The following is a 19,779-nucleotide window of genomic DNA, read 5'->3' on the forward strand; positions in this document are numbered from 1 at the left end:
TACGCCATGACACGCCAAGATCCAGAAATGGAGAAGAAGAAAAACGGCTAACCTGTCTTGTCTCATTTGGCAGACGATTCCTAAGACATCGACCATCTTTTCCTCTTCAAGTTGTCTCATGCCGACACTGATGCCTATGTAACATCCCGTCCTACCAAGACCAGCACTAAGATAAAACACAAAATAATACATTTATTATTGTGTGTAAAAATGCCACAATAGTGTGACCTTTTATACTGCAAAGTGCTATAAACGTACGCCCTCTTTGACTCCCATAAATGGCCGACCGTCTTAGTCGTTGATGTAAAAGAAAAACCGCGCAATTTCGAGGCATGGTTGTGTGGATCATTGTATTCTACTTTTACAACATCTTTTACAACGGTTACACACACTTTTCAAAGACCAACTCGACCGATCCAAGGCAACGTGTTCCTTTAACCCCCTCTCTGTCAGCGTACAGTTTGTACGCTTGTCAAAATGTTGATCATTGAAAACAGACATTAGTTCTGAAAAGAACTGTCCAGCTTATTAACTACTCCCCTGGCGCAAGGCATGAAGTTGTCCAGGACTACTACTCTTGCTTCGTGGATCAAGGAGAATTCTCGTTACTAACTTCAGTACCATGGAGTGGACATCCTAACTACAACCTAACTACTACCTGGGCAGAAGGTATGAGATCGGCTGGTCCTACTCACCTACAGTGGACGACTACAGGGCCTTTAGGAAGGCTATTATATCAGCTCTGGATATCTGAACCTCTTTGATCATCTCCAGTAATGTCAGTGGATTCTGGGACATCCTAACTACACCCTAACTACTACCTGGCCAGAAGGTATGAGATCGGCCGGTCTTACTCACCTACAGTGGACGACTACAGGGCCTTTAGGAAGGCTATTATATCAGCTCTGGATATCTGAACCTCTTTGATCATCTCCAGTAATGTCAGTGGATTCTGGGACATCCTAACTACACCCTAACTACCACCTGGGCAGAAAGTATGAGATCGGCTGGTCCTACTCACCTACAGTGGATGACTACAGGGCCTTTAGGAAGGCTATTATCTGCTCTGGATATCTGAACCTCTTCGATCTCTAGTAAAAAATGTCAATGGATTCTGGGACATCCTAACTACACCCTAACTACCACCTGGGCGGAAGGTATGAGATCGGCCGGTCCTACTCACCTACAGTGGACGACTACAGGGCCTTTAGGAAGGCTATTATCTGCTCTGGATATCTGAACCTCTTTGATCATCTCCAGTAATGTCAGTGGATTCTGGGACATCCTAACTACACCCTAACTACTACCTGGCCAGAAGGTATGAGATCGGCTGGTCCTACTCACCTACAGTGGACGACTACAGGGCCTTTAGGAAGGCTATTATCTGCTCTGGATATCTGAACCTCTTTGATCATCTCCAGTAATGTCAGTGGATTCTGGGACAACCTAACTACACCCTAACTACTACCTGGCCAGAAGGTATGAGATCGGCCGGTCTTACTCACCTACAGTGGACGACTACAGGGCCTTTAGGAAGGCTATTATATCAGCTCTGGATATCTGAACCTCTTTGATCATCTCCAGTAGTGTCAGTGGATTCTGGGACATCCTAACTACACCCTAACTACCACCTGGGCAGAAGGTATGAGATCGGCTGGTCCTACTCACCTACAGTGGACGACTACAGGGCCTTTAGGAAGGCTATTATCTGCTCTGGATATCTGAACCTCTTCGATCTCTAGTAAAAAATGTCAATGGATTCTGGGACATCCTAACTACACCCTAACTACCACCTGGGCGGAAGGTATGAGATCGGCCGGTCCTACTCAACTACAGTGGACGACTACAGGGCCTTTAGGAAGGCTATTATCTGCTCTGGATATCTGAACCTCTTTGATCATCTCCAGTAATGTCAGTGGATTCTGGGACATCCTAACTACACCCTAACTACCACCTGGGCAGAAGGTATGAGATCGGCTGGTCCTACTCACCTACAGTGGACGACTACAGGGCCTTTAGGAAGGCTATTATCTGCTCTGGATATCTGAACCTCTTCGATCTCTAGTAAAAAATGTCAATGGATTCTGGGACATCCTAACTACACCCTAACTACCACCTGGGCGGAAGGTATGAGATCAGCTGGTCCTACTCACCTACAGTGGACGACTACAGGGCCTTTAGGAAGGCTATTATCTGCTCTGGATATCTGAACCTCTTTGATCATCTCCAGTAATGTCAATGGATTCTCTGGTGCCTTATTATCTGGCCAGGATGTATACCAGTAATGAAGCATCTGTCGACTCTCCTCTAAGTACTGTGTCAAAAGACAATAATAATAATATTAATAAAAAATACAACATTTATTAGGCCCTCATCATGGTTGTTTCCAAGTGCATATTTGTCTGAAAGGTATGTTTGGTTTATGAGACATGTTCCGTTTACATAGCGGTGCTGTGTTGCAATATGCTGCCAATCAAACCAGAAACACCGGGGCGAACCACTTCTCTTTTCTGGTTCTGGTTCTGGTGAATTACTGCACAATCTCCACATGTCGGGATGTACACGTGCAGGTGACTGAGCAGCAATGATAAGTGCACTTGGTTCTTTTACTTGCGTAACACAACACACAGGACCAACGGCTTTATGTCCCATCCAAAGGACAAAGCAATGGTTAAGGACAAAGGTGCAACGACTGGCACTCGAACCCACACTCTGCTCATCAGAATCACCAGAGTTTGAATCCTGTGCTTTTAAACTCTAGGCCATGACATGCCATGTAGACTTTAGGCAAATATATGGGCCCAATTTCATAGCGCTGCTTAACGGTAAGCAAATTTGCGTGCCTACTGTAGCAGCAAAATTTGCTTAAGCCTTAGCGTATTTCACAGGTTAGCAGAAAAATTGGGCGGCCATATTCCATGTTTACCGTGGATTTGCATTGTGACGCCATTTATTTTCGTGCGGTAAGCACCGGAAGGTTAGCATGCCTTTTCGCGTGCTAACTGTTAGCAGCGCTATGAAATGGAAATCGGACAGTAAGTACAAAATCGGCCGCTAAGCAGCGCTACGAAATTGGGCCCTGGCGTAATTCCCGAGCCTACGTTCAGGTAACCCTGCACTCACCTTTAAGTTTAATATCCTAAGTATGTAATCATCATTCCGATTGACCTCTAAAACGTTGACCTCAATGTCTCCATATATGCCTTGCTGCGGCGGCCAATACTTGTCACATTTATTCTAATAAAGAGGGATACAAAATAAGTTATCAATAATTTTTCATTATTATTTTAATTTATCATTATTTTGACGTACTTTGACCCTTTCAACTTCTGCTGCTGGTAATTTTGTTCTATATATACCAATAAATAAAATAAAAAATAAATAAATAAAAAAGTAATTATGACATTCGAATTTGGGTACCTTTTCAAAATGTCCATAGTTTTACATTAAACTTACAGGGTTCGAAGATAACGATAGTGGAAAGCTTCCCTTCAAATATTACTTACTGAGGTGCTGTAGTTTTTGAGAAATGAGTAAAACAATGTCATGAAAATCAGTTGTAAATGATTAAAATAATTTTCGTCTCATGAGACAAAAATTATTTTCATGACAGTTTGACTCATTTCCCAAAAACTACAGCACCTCAGCACATAATATTTTCAGGGGAGCTTTCTACCGTCATGATCTTCAAACTGTGTAAGTTTAATGTAAATCTGTGGACATTGTGTTTTTTGTCCTACAAAAGTTACATAGACCCTTCAAAAGCAATTGAATTGCTTTAAAAAATAAACAACTTTGAGAGAGCGCCTTAACAAATTATAAAAGAAGAAACAAACAAATTGAATGTTGGTCTTCAATGTTCTTACCTTATTTCTCTCTTTAAGTTTTGTTACCATGACGATAATGGGTGCCTCTGAAAACCATGCCATCCTCCAGAAGTCTGCGAAGGTGTGTACCATCGGTCCTTGCGTTGCTATGAAGGCCATTGGCTCTCTGTCGTATCCCTGGAAACAGCATCAATACAATTCAAATTAATATAAACATCATGTTGAAGGCACTGGACACTAATGGTATTTACTCAGAATAATTGTCAGCATAAAAACAGGTAAGATTTGTCCAAAGCCATCCCCATTTCACGGTAGTTGAAGAAGGGCTATAAAATTGCTTGCCTACCAACCGATTCAATGGGAGACTTAAAGGCACTGGTAATTAGCAATGAGCTGTTGAAAATATAAACCATTGTCAGCAATGCCTTCCCTTTTGAGGTAACTAGTTTTTGAGAAAGAAATAATTTCTAATTCAAATATTAAAGGCTTCAGGCCTAAAAACCTTTCAAAAAATAATTTAGTAGATTGCTTTCAGTTGTGCATCTTAATTATAATAATAATGATGTTTTATAAAGTGAACAAATCCATAAAGTGCTCACGGCGCTAGCTAAAAAAATCAACAAAATACTAAAATAATTGAAATAACAATAACCAAAATTTAAATGTAAGCCTAAGCTAAGAAGAAATCCAGAAGACAATACACTGTACATAATGATAAAGAAATACAAAATACAACATCTACGAAAACATTGAAGGGTAAAAACAAAGAATTTACTCAAATACTTAGTTTAAAAGATAAGTCTATTCTAGTAAAATATATCAGAAGTTAAAAATATTTGTTTTTTACAACCATCGGAAATAGCAAGTGTGACGACAAACAAATAGATAGAAAAGAGTAAAGGAACAGTTCAAAACCACTGGCATAACCAAGGTGGGCCTGGGCTTTGCGCCCCATGAAAGAAATTGAAATGGTGCTCACAAAAAATATTAAGAAAAGGAAGAGAGATAAACAAGGAAAAAATGCATTTTTCTACAAACAAAATGTAGTGAATGATCGTGATCGTGGTACGCGCTGTCTTCATTATCACGCACTATGCATGAACAGCAGCTGTCAACCGCATAGCGCGCAGAATAACAAAGATATTCCCATGTCATGGGGTGGTCATGGTTGGTCCCACCATTTGTGTGTCATTTCATTTCATTTCATTTCAAAATGGTTAATAAAAAAAGAACTTGAATCACAGCCAAAAGCTGAGTCACTCATGGTTTACAATTAAAACAGCAACTTAGAAGAAAGAGCATTAATGTCAATTAAAAACAAACATTTACATTGAAATTAGAAAAAGATAAATGTACAATATAAAGCTGATGAAATAGCAAAATTTGTACTGATATTATACAACTGGCAAGGTTAACGCTGCAGGTTAAGGCTGTGACATTCGCAGCGAAGCGACTGCCACACGGACATTAAAAGAAATTTGGCTCCTCATAATGAAGTATGAGTTTTTTAAATTAGATTATCATGGTACTCACCCTAATATAATTAGCATTAATGTAGTCTGATATTGTATCATGGGGTATTGATGGTAGAACTACTCTGGTAGATGGATTTGGCAATATTTTAGGATAGCGGTTCTTAGCGGCTGAGCCTGGGACCTCAATGCTATCCGTGTGGTTATCTGGAATGTCCTGTTGGTAAAAAAAAGGTATCAAGAACAGATAATTAGCACATTTGGGTTCTCGATAAGTTTTGTTGGTTTTGACTAGCCAAGTTTTGTTTGGTTTTCTGCTGACTGTAGTGTATTTCTATGACTATGAGAGATATTTGCTGCAAGGTGCACAGTTCCCCAGATGCACTAAAGACATGCCCTATGCGCTATGCTTAGACTGGCTTATTTAATGTCGTATTAACAAACTTGTGGTTTGAGCGATCTGAAAGGTTTGGCAGTCATTAAAAAATACAGGCCTTAAGTGCTAGATTGCCTCCATGTTCGCTCGGCCTCAGTGGCCAGTCAGTCTATACAGGACCGCTTGGATGGGCTAATCGCTTGCACAGATTCTTGTTCAGGAAGTACGTCATCCGTATAGTGCTTAGAAATTATGGTGCAGTGCGAGTATGATGCATGATGGGACTGCGCATTATTAAACCAATGACAGTGCCTTACGTTTGCCCAACTCAGTGCCTTTGGTTAGAGCAAGGCGCTGGGGACGAGCGAAGCCTCCATGCTCCCTGTACAAATTTACACTTTCTTCATAGGGTGCCCTTTACCAAGGAAAAAATGCCTTGGTGCCCTTGCCCTTTCAATGCAAACAAACCTGGACATTGAAATCTGTTATTGTTTAAAGCCATTGGACCCTTTCGGTAAACAGTATTGTCCAAGGCCCACACTTCGTATATCACAACTTATATATAAAATAACCAACCTGTGAAAATTTAGGCTCAATCGGTCATCGGAGTCGGGAGAAAATAACGGGAAAACCCACTCTTGTTTACGCACGTTTCGCCGTGTCATGACATGTGTTTAAAATAAATCTGTAATTCTCGCTATCGAGACTTGATATTGTTTTAATGTTTTTTCAAAAAGTAAAGCATTTCATGAAATAATATTTCAAGAGAAGTCTTTCACCATTACCTTCTGTAAACCCTGTTATTTGTAAATCTGTGAACTTTTATTTTTTTTTTCTGTTCCGAAAGTGTCCAATGGCTTTAACGAGGAAGGGAAATTACCAATTCAATTTAGTGATGTTCTCATTTTCCAATAGATGGAAATTACAAGTCTCTAAAATCCATACCTACCAAGTCTCACGCATTAGGCATGAGACTCACGCATTTGGTCTCTGTCTCACGCTCACACGCACAGCAACCATTTTCGACGCATTGGGGCCAGACCGGGAAAAAAAACAAAAAAACTAACGACATGCATTGCCAAATCGAGCTCGTGTGTACAAAAAACGCAATCTACACTGTTTGCACAATCTTCAGATTGCACGTAGTTTATCAGAGTCATAATTTTTTGTACAAACTTTGTACAAACAGAGCGCAAATTTGCAGATTGCGCACGCTTTAGCCTGATTCGTTTAGCAAATTCGTTAAATGCGCTCCACTAGCGAAGACACAACAGGCAGAAGAAGTGAGCGGAGGATTTTGGACATTTTTAGTCGATTTTTTTTTAGTTTGGAAGGAAATTAATCTGACACAATCGTACCTCCACATTAACCATCAACATCTCCTGTGTACCTCATGTGAGTTTTAATTATTCTGAAGAGGTTTTTGATGCATTTTGGAACACTTTTTTGTCCACAATTAAATTTCTGATTTTTTTTTTATTAAAAAAAAAAAAAAAAAAAAGTTGGGCGGCGATTTCGAGGGGGGGGGGGAGCTTTGAAAAAACTCACGCATAGCTCTGGACTTGGCATCTCTGAAAATCACGTTAACACTAAATAAGAAAACAAAGTAGGGACTGAAATTGCAAATTTCGCGTGATTTTAGTATTTTACACCAACAAGATTAAATCCATAACCTTACAATTTACAACAAAAAAAAAGGTAATAACATTGAACATTGTTGGGAAAAATCAAATCAGAGTCTGGTATTAAAAAAAGATACAAGTTCATCATTAATATTTATTTAGTTTATACTCCCCCTATCGAAACAAATGCAAAGCATTTAAAAGGTTGATAAAAAAAGGTGGCATAACCTTTTTAATACCGTTTAGTCTATGTGCAGTTAGTGGAAACATTAATAGTGGAAACATTAATAGAGTTGCAAAAAGTCCTGCCATTAACTCAATCTATGCACATGACTGATTGATGAATGTCACTCGAGTGGAACCATGTGGCTAATCAATGCATTTATAACACTCCATAAATAAAAGACGACACGCTAAACAAACAACTTATCCATTGATCATTCCTGTTATACTGGCTCGCTGCGCTCATTTGTTTCAGTTTCACTTAAAGCCACTGGTCACATGGAACAGAAAAAGAAAAAAAAATTCACAGATTTACAAATAATTTACAGGGTTTACAGAAGGTAATGGTAAACTTCTCTTGAAATATTAGTCCATGAAATGCTTTACTTTTTGAGAAAACGGTAAAACAATATAAATTCTCGTTAACGAGAATTACGGATTTGTTATAAACACATGTCATGACACGGCGAAACGCGCGAAAACAGGAGTAAGTTTTCCCGTTATTTTCTCCCGACTCCGATGTCTGATTGAGCCTAGATTTCCACAGGTTTGTTATTTGATATAGAAGTTGTGATACACGAAGTGTGGGCCTTGGACAATACTGTTTACCGAAAGGGTCCAATGGCTTTAAAGCCACTGGTCACATGGAACAGAAAAAGAAAAAAAAGTTCACAGATTTACAAATAACTTTCAGGGTTTACAGAAGGTAATGGTGAAAGACTTCTCTTGAAATATTATTCCATGAAATGCTTTACTTTTTGAGAAAACATTCTTAAACACATGTCATGACACGGCGAAACGTGCGGAAACAAGGGTGGGTTTTCCCGTTATTTTCTCCCGACTCCGATGACTGATTGAGCCAAAATTTTCTCTGGTTTGTTATTTTATATATAAGTTGTGATACACGAAGTATGGGCCTTGGACAATACTGTTTACCGAAAGTGTCCAATGGCTTTAAATTTTGGAGACATTGTACTTAAATGAACATTACAGAAGAAAAAAACTTGTCTAAGATCACATATTTACATCAAACTACGGTCTATTAATGATGATACAGGTAGTGGAAAACATCCCTTGAAATATTTATGTCTGAAATGTCATATTTGATGAGAAATTAATCATTGTTTTTAAATTGATGTCAGGCAAAATGTGTTTCTATTTTCTTGTGACCCAGATGGCTGATCGATCTCAAACTTCTACTGGTTTGTCAGTTGATGTATATGGTGGATTACATAAAGTGCTTACACTGCCAGCAACTGTTTTCTTAGCCCAAAAAAATTCTGTAATGTTCCTTTAAAGGAAAGGAGCATAGATTGTTATTTTGTCAAAGTAATGCTGACTTACAGGCAGAATTATAAAAAAAAGTTTCAACTGAATACAGTGTCTACTTGGATTGATGGATATCGTGTGAAATATTTTTCTGTTGAACGCAACTTTTCACGTTCACAATGACGGACTTGCAAAAGTAACACTCATTTCAAACACCCTACAGAACAAGAGTGCAATGAATTATTGTCATCTACAATTTCCCTTTTCTGTAAGGCTTTCTTTTCCTTCAGTCGATTCTGACATCGACACGGAGGTGTCCGGAAGATAGACTGCTTGCATATAGTGTGTAACGCTACTTGTTTTTCGAGAGTTGAAAGAAAACGACTTGACACTTTGGGCACGGTAAAAAGAAGGGCAATTTTGCGTGTGTAACCTTGGGGCGCGCAGTGCAAGGAGGGGTGCTTTGTTTTTGTTCATCGGAGTTGCTTGCGTTTGCGCATTGTAAATGCATTTGTAGGTATCAGAGGTGACATATTTTCTGTAATAGATTTCAAACTCTCTACAGAACAAGAGTGTGGTGAATTATTCTTGCATCAATTAATTAAGGGAAACATCAGAAACTGCGAACTATTAAAGGCAGTGCACACTATTGGTAATTGTCAAAGACTAGCCTTTACAGTTGGTGTATCTCAACATATGCATACAATAACAAACCTGTAAAAATTTTAGCTCAACCGGTCATCGAACTTGCGAGATAAGAATGAAAGAAAAAACACCCTTATCACACGAAGTTGTGTGCATTTAGATGGTTGATTTTGAGACCTCAAGTTCTAAATCTGAGGTCTCGAAATCAAATTTGTGGAAAAAAACTATGGCACTTCAGAGGGAGCCGTTTCTCACAATGTTTTATACCATCAACCTCTCCCCATTACTCGTCACCAAGAAAGATTTTATGCTAATAATTATTTTGAGTAATTACCAATAGTGTCCACTGCCTTTAAACAAACTCTTACCCAGAATTCTTCATGTAAAGCTCTGATATTTTTCACTGAGTTCCGAAGCTGTTTTCTGGTCATTCTGTTTCCTGCCGATTCTAAATACTCAGCAACAGAGCTGCAAAGACAAAAAGGACAGAAGGCTAAGACAAGAACTTAAGGAGATGTCGGCCGTAAGTGATTGGCCGAAAACAAATATTTGTGTCAATATAAAAATATCGAGTTAAAAAAAGAGCACGACTGCTAAAAAAGGGGAGAAAATTGTATTTTTGCGGTGGCGATGCTCAAAACCGTAATTTTTGTTGCAAAACCCGTACACCCAAATTCGTAACAAAAACCCGTACGAAATACGGGAAAAATGTACTAGTTGGCATGTCTGCCTATGGTCTGCTGGATCTCACTTGCTGGTGGAGCCAAGGTCTAGAACAATTCGTTACGGAGACCGTGCTTTCGCCAAAGCTGCTCCTGCCCTTTGGAATAAGCTCCTTGACTTACTTCGCAAAACAACATCACTCAACAACTTCAAAAGGGAACTAAAAACACACGGTTTTCTGGAGAAGTGCGCGCTATAAATCCATATTATTATTATTATTATTATTAGTCAGTTTCCCTCGCAATTCATTGATAAATATTGAGATAAATGTATGTTTACCTTTCTCTTGGAGGTGACGCCATCCACCGTACTGTTCCTACAGGCTGGTTGAGATCTATGGTTAAAGATGCTCCCGAACTTCTCCTGTATTAACACAAAATAAATATCATTGTAATAGAGTACAATTTTAATTCATGTCCAACCGTGAGCTACATATGTTGGACTAGGGCGCTGCACTGCCCTGTGTTTTGAAGGCTGGTTGAGATCTATGGTTTAAGATGCTCCTGAACTTCTCCTATATTCAATAAAATTAATATCATAGTACAATGTTAATTCATATCCAACCGTAGGGTTATGTTGGATTAGAGTGCTACACAGCCCTGTGTTTTGAAGGCTGGTTGAGATCAATGGTTAAACATGCTCCTGAGCAGGCAGTTTGAATCCCTAGTAAGCAGTGGGTATCTCAATACTAGTAGATGATAAATTTGTAAAAGGCCTGTGATTTTTTCACAGAACTCCTATTGATGCTAACACACAGACCTCGTAATGTTTGGTAATAGATAGATGGTGCTTTCAGGCCTTGAACGTCGCTCTTGAAGGTGAACAGCAATTTCCCTCTGGCAAGGGGCACTTCTATGAGGAAAATGTAAATTTGTATTGGAGCTTTGCAAAGGACACCACTGGAAAAGCACAGGGCACCACGACATTTGCTGTGGGTGTGGGTGGGTTATTTCGATGCCTGCGCTTTACACATTTTTTATATACCTTTCGTGTAGACCCGTGGACTTGATTTTGATTGGTTGACTTGTTGCGCAGGAAGAGTAGGAATAGCCCGCTTCCGGTTGGACAGTCTGGCCTTCTCGTATCGTCGGTTTAATGGTGGACTGTACGCATATTCTCGTATTCTCTTCTCGCAGGTGTTTGGCACGTCGCCAAGCCCTACATATACAGAACAAAACCTGTAACGATAGATAAAAAGAATGTGTTAGAAACTGGTTAATGGATTTATAACTACTAGTTAAAAAGCATTTTTTTTTCCGGAGGAGTAAAGCCCACTTCATACTTCCTGCGAATGCAAAGAGAACTTTGATGTCACATTGAGTGTTTTCGAAGCGAATGTTTTGCACAAGTTGACTTGAGCACTTAAGTCAACCAATGCAATTTCTTTGCTTATCGATCGCTTCACATGCACATTCACATTCGCAGGAAGTTTTAACCAGGCTAAAGGCGACTCTGGGCAAAAAGTTTCACGTACACAGCAAACATCTTTAAAATCATTTTAAAAAGCTACATTGATTTAACAAGCAAAAACTGGGTATTTTTCAGTAACATTCAAATTCCATGTACAATTGCATGTCCATACAAAGTGCATGCACTGGTACATGTACAGGGGAAACCCATGCACATTACCCTCTCTGGTTGTGGGAAATCAACAGTGTCACACTTGATGGAGTTTTTTCATTTAAATAACAGGTTTGCAGTTTAAATCCCACTTGGAACTAAACAAAAATGACTTGTGTGTATTTATCAATTGTTCACGCAAACCATAAGATAACAAGTCCAAAACATGTCTTAACATGTCTGAACATGTTAGATTGTACATCTGCTAATGTGCTTTCATGCCATACTTGTGTACATGTACATGTTCGAACGTGCTAATTTACATACAACTGTAAGCACCATGTGTATGATGAACAAGTGATACATGGACGCCTTCGTGGATTTAAGAACTTTCTGCATTGTTTAAAGGCAGTGGACACTATTGGTAATTGTCAAAGACTAGCCTTCACAGTTGGTGTATCTCAACAAATGCATAAAATAAAAAACCTGTGAAAATTTGAGCTCAATCGGTCATCGAACTTACGAGATAATAATGAAAGAAAGAACACCCTTGTCACACGAAGTTTTGTGCATTTAGATGGTTGATTTCGAGACTTCAAGTTCTAAATCTGAGGTCTCGAAATCAAATTCGTGGAAAATTACTTCTTTCTCGAAGACTATGGCACTTCAGAGGGAGCCGTTTCTCACAATGTTTTATACCACCAACCTCTCCCCATTACTCGTTACCAAGTAAGGTTTTGTGCTAATAATTATTTTGAGTATTTACCAATAGTGTCCACTGCCTTTTAAATACTGTATAAACTTGTCTGTATTTTAGTAATCTAAAAATTCTCATTAGAGAAGATTAATCCTATTTGTTGTATTTAGGTAAGTATGTTTTGGTGTAATATGGAAATTTGCATGGGGATAAAGGTCAGCCGGGTTCGAGGCCCACCTGAGTAACATGCCAGTGGTGACTTTTTTTCACAGAGCTCAAGAAACTACCAAGTATACAGTGCTAACACACATCTGTGTGTATGGGTAAAACCATAACTAAATAGCCAATAAAGGATGATCTCAATATTTCAACTATTACCTTTTTATGGTCAAATAGACATCGTAGATACCGGTTAATAACCATTTTACTCTCAAAATTTGCATTTAGTAATAAATAACTTGAGTCAAAAATTCACCCGGCTGCGCGGCATTTTCAGCCGAGAGTCAAAAATGGCTTATGTATTATAATGACCCCTTGACGCCAGTGACGATTTTCCCCTAATTGGGTTTGAACACAGTTCTCCAGCTTTGGCAAATTGAGGGCGCTATTTTCCACATCAAATAGCCGCCACTGACGTCACGATTCCTTTGTCAAGTGGGTTTGTTTGACCCCGCGTTTTTCAGAAATTTGGCTTGGAGCGTTCTGGAGAAAAACCCATTTTTACCATGTTTTAACGTAAGGTAAGAGACTCTTTATATTTTTTAATGTTTCCTATGGACTGCAGCTATTAGAAAACTAATATCTATATATTTGAGATCATCGTTTATTGGCTGTTTAAAGCCCTTGGACACTTTCGGTAAACAGTATTTTCCAAAGGCCCACAGTTCGTGTATAACAACTTATATATAAAATAACAAACCTGTGAAAATTTATGCCCAATCGGTCATCTGAGTCGGGAGAAAATAACGGGAAAACCCACCCTTGTTTCCGCACATTTCGCCGTGTCATGACATGTGTTCACTATAAATCCATAATTCTCGATGTCCAGAATTGATAATGTTTTCTCAAAAAGTAAAGCATTTCATGGAATAATATTTCAAGAGAAGTATTTTCCCATTACCTTCTGTAAACACTGCAAGTTATTTGTAAATCTGTGACCTTTTATTTTTTCTATTCAGAAAGTGTATAATGGCTTTAATATATTTTGGTACTCACAGAATTGAAAGAAACTTACGTTACTCAAAAAATGTATTTTTATAAATTTCAGATAATTTATTACACAGTGAGACATTATTCTACAACTGAACAACACCACACCCTAGGACTTGTTCGGACATGAGTTTACTTTCCCGATACTAAAAATCACTGGCCTTGGGCCAACAATCCAATGTGAAATTTGAAACCTGTTGGTTAAATACTTGATTCCCCGAACATGACAGGTGGAAAAAAAAAATTATAATAATCAAATCTTTTTAAATTATGGCCTCTGTTGCGCCTGTCGCTGCCTCGGGCAAACATCACTGGATATAATTAATATTACTGGCTTCTTATACAGGGCTCTTATCTGTCACTCAGTGACACTCAAGGTGCTTCAACATTCGGTATTTTTTTGCAAGATGTATCATAGGACTACCCTTTGAAATAGGAAACCTATTCCTTTTACATAGCACCATGTGACGGCGCAATATGCTGCCAACCAAACCAGGAACGCAGGGGCAAACCCCTTCTCTTTTCAATAAGTGCACTTGGTTCTTTTACGTGCGTTACACAACACACAGGACCAAAGGCTTTACGTCCCATCTGAAGGACGAAGCATCATGGTTAAGTGTCTTGCTTAAAGGGACACTTTGCCTTGGATCGGGCGAGTTGGTCTTTGTGAGCTTACACAGTCAGCTATTTTGTATGGTGCTGTGTTTAAAAGTTCACGATGTAAAAGGAAAACCGTACAATTTTGAAGCATAGTTGTGTGGATCATTGTATTTTTTTTATAACATCTTTCTAACCATGCATTTTATATCCGATGTTCCAAATGCTTTTCATAGACCAACTCGCCTGGTTCAAGGCAACGTGTCCCTTTAAGAACACAGGTGTCATGACAGGGACTCAAACCTACACTAGCTGATCAACAACAGCTCTGCCATGAGATGCCACTCATGGATATTTTGGGTTGTTTTCTCCTTTGGAAAACCTTTGAAGAATTAATTTCAAAATACAAAAATGTCAAGAGAGACTCACAATTGCAAGGATGACTATGGCTAGTGCACAACCAATGGCAATGAGGTAGGGTGCGTTGGCGTGTTCCCAAAAATTGAAGACTTCCGGAATGACTTCATCCTTTGCAGTCTGTTGGAAACAACGGAAATCAAAGAAGGATTTGAAGGTTTAAATGGGTTTTCAGACATTACATGGTGAGTTATCAATGCATATTTGGTTTTTGGTAACACTATGTGTACAATGTACTTGCTGGGAAGATTATTTTCTTTTGAGAACTTTTCTTGGTATATTCTACTATTTTGGAGTAGATTTGTGGAAATTTGGGAGACTTCTCAGTTCTGAAAAGAACTGTCCTGCTTTCTAACTACTACCAGGATGGAAGGTAGAAAATCAGCAAGATCAAAGTTTTGATCAGTTTGCTCCGATCATCTTCTCCTGAAGACAATCGGAGCCAAGAGATTTACACATGGTGCTGCCACAAACCTTACCTACATGTAAGTCCAACTCTAGGCATTTTTCCTTGATCAACTCAAAATAAAACTTTACTTGATTAGAAAAATTGAACTCACATCACTTTTCTCTATTCCTGTTGCCCCTGTTGTTTGGACGTGAACAAAGTCCCCATAGCCCCCTGCTGTTGGAGATGGTGTCAGAATGGTAGGCGGCATGGCTGGGGCGTGGTGGTGGGCAGACTGACACCAGGGGTCAAAGGTTAATGGCACCTACACCGGCAACACATGAAGCAGGGGTGCTTGGCTAGCTCTCACCTAGGTAAAGAAAAAAGGAAAGAATTGCGAAATTAAACGACAACTTTTAAGCAAAGTTAGTTAGGCGTCGTTAGTCAAATGGACTGGAGAACATGGAAGTCTTTCAATAGACTACTGTACAGAGGTGGGACGATGGAGAAATTGGGGTAACCAACGGTGATGACACCAAATGCGATTGAGGCACATCACCCCAAATCTATGCCACACATTCTACGATGCCCAGCCCTGGAGGAGCAGTGCTGCCTTGAAGAACTGGGGCCAATTTCATGGCTCTGCTTACCGTAAGCACAGAATCGGCGCTTACGGAAGCAGGGAATTCTGTGCTTACGGCAAGCGTATTTCACGGGTTAGCGGCGAATTTGGGCTTCTGCGCGTGCATACTCCAAGTTACTAGGCATTCTACGCTAACAAGGTTAGCGCAGAAACTCGCCGCTTGCACATAAGCGGGGAATCGCGATCGTAAGCGCAGAATTTGGCAGCAAGCAGAGCCATGAAATTGGGCCCTGATAGCAGCGAACGAGAAGGCTGTGAGGTGTGCCCTTTATACTAGCCAAACATTTAAAGAGTCAAATGGTCAGGAGATTCTACATGACTTTGTTTACATCTAATACTGCCCTCTATTGGAACCTTCCAAGATTCCAGTATTCTCACTTGGTGTAACCCAACATTTGATATAATAACAAATTTGTGAAAATTTGGACTCAGTTGCAAGAGAACAATGAATGAAAAAACCCTTGTTGCACACATTTGTGTGCTTTCAGATTGCTTAAAAAAAAGCTTCAGGCTCTGCCGGATCTTTTAACATTTGAATAAGAAAATGACCTCTTTTTCAATAACTTTATGTTCAGAAGTCGGGTCGTTTCCCACAATGGTTTATACTATCAACAGCTCGCCATTGCTCGCTACCAAGTAAGTTTGATGCTAACAATTATTTTGATTAATTACGTACCAATAGCGTCCAGTGCCTTTAACTGCAAATGCAAGAAATATTTATTACTTATATAACACATCTGACCATGCATATCTTTTATACTACATTTTGTGCTAGTTCTCGGTTCCCCAAAACAGCCTGACAAATCTCGTCATTTGATTTTATCCCGGAAAACAAGGGTAAACAAGATTATGACGTCCCTACATTAATCCTGCCCCAAGGACCCGTGCAAATCTAAACTGTGAGTGGGTGTGCTTCCTACGTAGTAGTAAGTAGTAGACTTGTGCAAGTCATTGCGCTGTTATTGTAATGAAGCAAAATAATAACCAGTTTTTATAAAGCGCTTTTCACACCCGAAGGGCGTCTTAAAGCACTTAGTCACTGGGCCATAATTCATTCCTTAAACCATCTTAGCTCCCTGGTGGGGAGTATGCAGTCTGTGTAACATTAATATGCGCTACTCGGCTAATGTAGCTTTGACCCTCTTTTATGCAGTGATGTGATAGGCTGTTGAAAAAAAAACTTGGGTGGATTTCACAAAGAGTTAAGACTGAGTCTTATCCAGAGTTATGACGAGTTACTTGTCACAACTTTGGACTATAGCCTTAACTTTTTAATATCTCCTAGGACTAGACCTAAGTTAGCACTAGTCCTAACTCTTTGTGAAATCGACCCCGTAACTACATTTATGAGCGCAAAGCATGAAATCTTTCGTGCGCAAACTTCTGAGTGCGAAGCCTGCTTACATACAATTATCTTTGGTTTAAAGCCCTTCTCTGCTATCCGGAGTGTTCCATATCTAGTTTTATCTTCATTTTCTTATGAATTTGATCTATTAGATTAAAATAAAATAACATAAATAAAAACAATTATTATTACTATTATATGTTTTGTTTTATTATACTTTGTAACTAAAACTTAGTAACACAAATATTAAAAATAAAAATAAACATCCCTGTCTATGAGATAATCCCAACGCAGAAATTGATTTTGAATTTTACCGACGATTGCACGAAAACAAAATCTTTAGTAAACAAAACTGGCCATCATGACCATATGCCGGGAACGGAAAAGGCTTTTGTATTTTTGGATCAGATATTGATTGTAAACTGGTGACCCATATTACTTGAGCCACTGTGGCAAAAATCTATACTATACAAATACTGGAGTATATGAGTGCAATGACGCAGAAAATGGAGGCGAAATCTGGACACTATTAAAGGAAACGATTACCAGTATACTCTATTCTGTGACATTGCATTTAACGGAAGTTCACTCAATATTAATTTTTACTCATCACACATAGATCCTTGGGCGACTAGTGTGACTAGTGCGACCAGTGTCGTATTCGCGACTGTTGATTGCTCAGTTGAGTCGCAACTACCGTTTTTCAACTACTTGGTTAATCGAGCTGCCACGACTACTACAAAATAGTTGCGACTAATACAAAAATAGTTACTAAACACAATCAGACATCAGTGACAATCCTGCAATCCTTTCAACATGAATTTTACTGAAGTGAGCCTGCGACAAACATAATGCCGCAATGCATCTTGGGAATAAAAATAAGTCGCAACTAGTGCAAGTCGCGACTATTTGAGGCGTGATTAGTCGAGTAGTTATAGGAACACGTTGCCTTGGATCGGACGAGTTGGTCAAAACAAAAGCGTTTGTAACCGTTTTTTATAAAATGCATATGGTTGGAAAGATGTTTTAAAAGTAGAATACAATGATCCACACAAGTTTGCCTCGAAATTGCGTGGTTTTCCTTCTACTGTGCGAACTAACATGGTCGGCCATTTATGGGAGTCAAAATTTTGACCCCCATAAATGGCCGACGTGTTAGTCGACAAGGTAAAAGGAAAACCACGCAATTTCGAGGCATGTTTGTGTGGATCATTGTATTCTACTTTTACAACATCTTTCTACCCATATGCATTTTATAAAAAACGGTTACAAACGCTTTTCAAAGACCAACTCGACCGATCCAAGGCAACGTGTTCCTTTAATTTCAAAAGTTGCCCAGGCCTTATCCTTGTCATTGGAAATAAACACAAAATACAAATGGAAGCTCATACACCCAGTACTCTAAAAATTTATTTAAAAACTTCTGAACAACGTAAAGGACTCCATGTTGACACCAAGTCTCCGCCAAGACATTAAAGGAACACGTTGCCTTGGATCGGTCGAGTTGGTCTTTGAAAAGCGTTTGTAACCGTTTTTTTATAAAATGCATATGGGTAGAAAGATGTTGTAAAAGTAGAATACAATGATCCACACAAACATGCCTCGAAATTGCGTGGTTTTCCTTTTACCTCGTCGACTAACGCGTCGGCCATTTATGGGGGTTAAAATTTTGACTCCCATAAATGGCCGACCGTGTTAGTTCGCACAGTAGAAGGAAAACCACGCAATTTCGAGGCAAACTTGTGTGGATCATTGTATTCTACTTTTAAAACATCTGTCCAACCATATGCATTATATACTAAACAGTTACAAACGCTTTTGTTTTGACCAACTCGTCCGATCCAAGGCAACGTGTTCCTTTAACTTGCCTCAAGTAGACACTATGGCCGAGGAACGATTATCAGGGAAATGACACCGTGAAGCACCCAAAGCACTCAATATAATTATCTATATTATAAAACTCTTTGATTTGAGACTACATGTGACCGACACCAAAACTAGACCTAAACTAAATCTGAGACTGAGACCAAAGAATCCGTTGGTTTTGACCTCATTCCCGGTAGTCTTGGCCCAAGACTATGGTGCTTGATATTGGATAGTGTACTATGCGTGGTTGAATCGCCACGGTATGATTTAGTTAACTGGACGGTTTGAAATCTAGACTATACTGGCAAGCTAGTATAGTCTAGATTTCAAGCCGTCCAGTTAACTAAATCATACCGTGCAAGTGCACTTTGGCGATTCAACCGCGCGTAGTACACTATCCAATATCAAGCACCATAGTCTTGGGCCAAGACTACATTCCCAGTGGAGCATGATCTCGCCTTGTCATTATGTCTTTCTTTCTCAGAATGCCTTCCTTGATCATAGCCCCTGTAAGTGTGACTTTGAAATATCGAAATGTATTGGATATATTTTAATCAGTCCTATGGTTGGTCCATTCTGTGTATTGAGACTGAGCAGAGTGCGCTGCAAACATGGTAATTTGCAGCTAATAAAAGGAACATGTTGCCTTGGATCGGTCGAGTTGGTCTTTGAAAAGCGTTTGAAACCGTTTGTTATGAAATGCATAGGGTTAGAAAGATGTTTTAAAAGCAGAACATAATGATCCACACAAGTATGACTCGAATCTGCACGGTTTTCCTTTCACGTTGCGAACTAACATGGTCGGCCATTTTATGGAGTCAAAATTTTGACTACAAACTGGCCGACCGAGTTTCTTCGCGCCGTAAAAGGAAACAAGTGCAATTTTGAGGCATGTTTGTGT

General features: G+C 39.3%; 1 protein-coding gene across 2 annotated transcripts in view; it reads right to left on the reverse strand.

The window, feature by feature from the left end:
• The window catches only part of LOC139953597 (tyrosine-protein phosphatase non-receptor type 5-like), a 60,509-nt gene that overhangs the window by 10,063 nt on the left and 30,667 nt on the right, over positions 1-19,779 (reverse strand). For both annotated transcript variants that reach the window (XM_071953066.1, XM_071953067.1), the window contains exons 4-13: positions 15,197-15,394; positions 14,649-14,756; positions 11,141-11,334; positions 10,436-10,519; positions 9,802-9,901; positions 5,361-5,516; positions 3,867-4,004; positions 3,124-3,237; positions 2,154-2,314; positions 53-166 (exon numbers count right to left, since the gene is read on the reverse strand). In XM_071953066.1, coding sequence (XP_071809167.1) covers positions 53-166; positions 2,154-2,314; positions 3,124-3,237; positions 3,867-4,004; positions 5,361-5,516; positions 9,802-9,901; positions 10,436-10,519; positions 11,141-11,334; positions 14,649-14,756; positions 15,197-15,295 — 1,268 coding nt within the window. In that variant the 5' untranslated portion in view covers positions 15,296-15,394. The remainder of the gene's footprint in view (positions 1-52; positions 167-2,153; positions 2,315-3,123; positions 3,238-3,866; positions 4,005-5,360; positions 5,517-9,801; positions 9,902-10,435; positions 10,520-11,140; positions 11,335-14,648; positions 14,757-15,196; positions 15,395-19,779) is intronic.

Source organism: Asterias amurensis, chromosome 22 (assembly GCF_032118995.1).
Source record: "Asterias amurensis chromosome 22, ASM3211899v1".
Taxonomy (NCBI): Eukaryota; Metazoa; Echinodermata; class Asteroidea; order Forcipulatida; family Asteriidae; genus Asterias; species Asterias amurensis.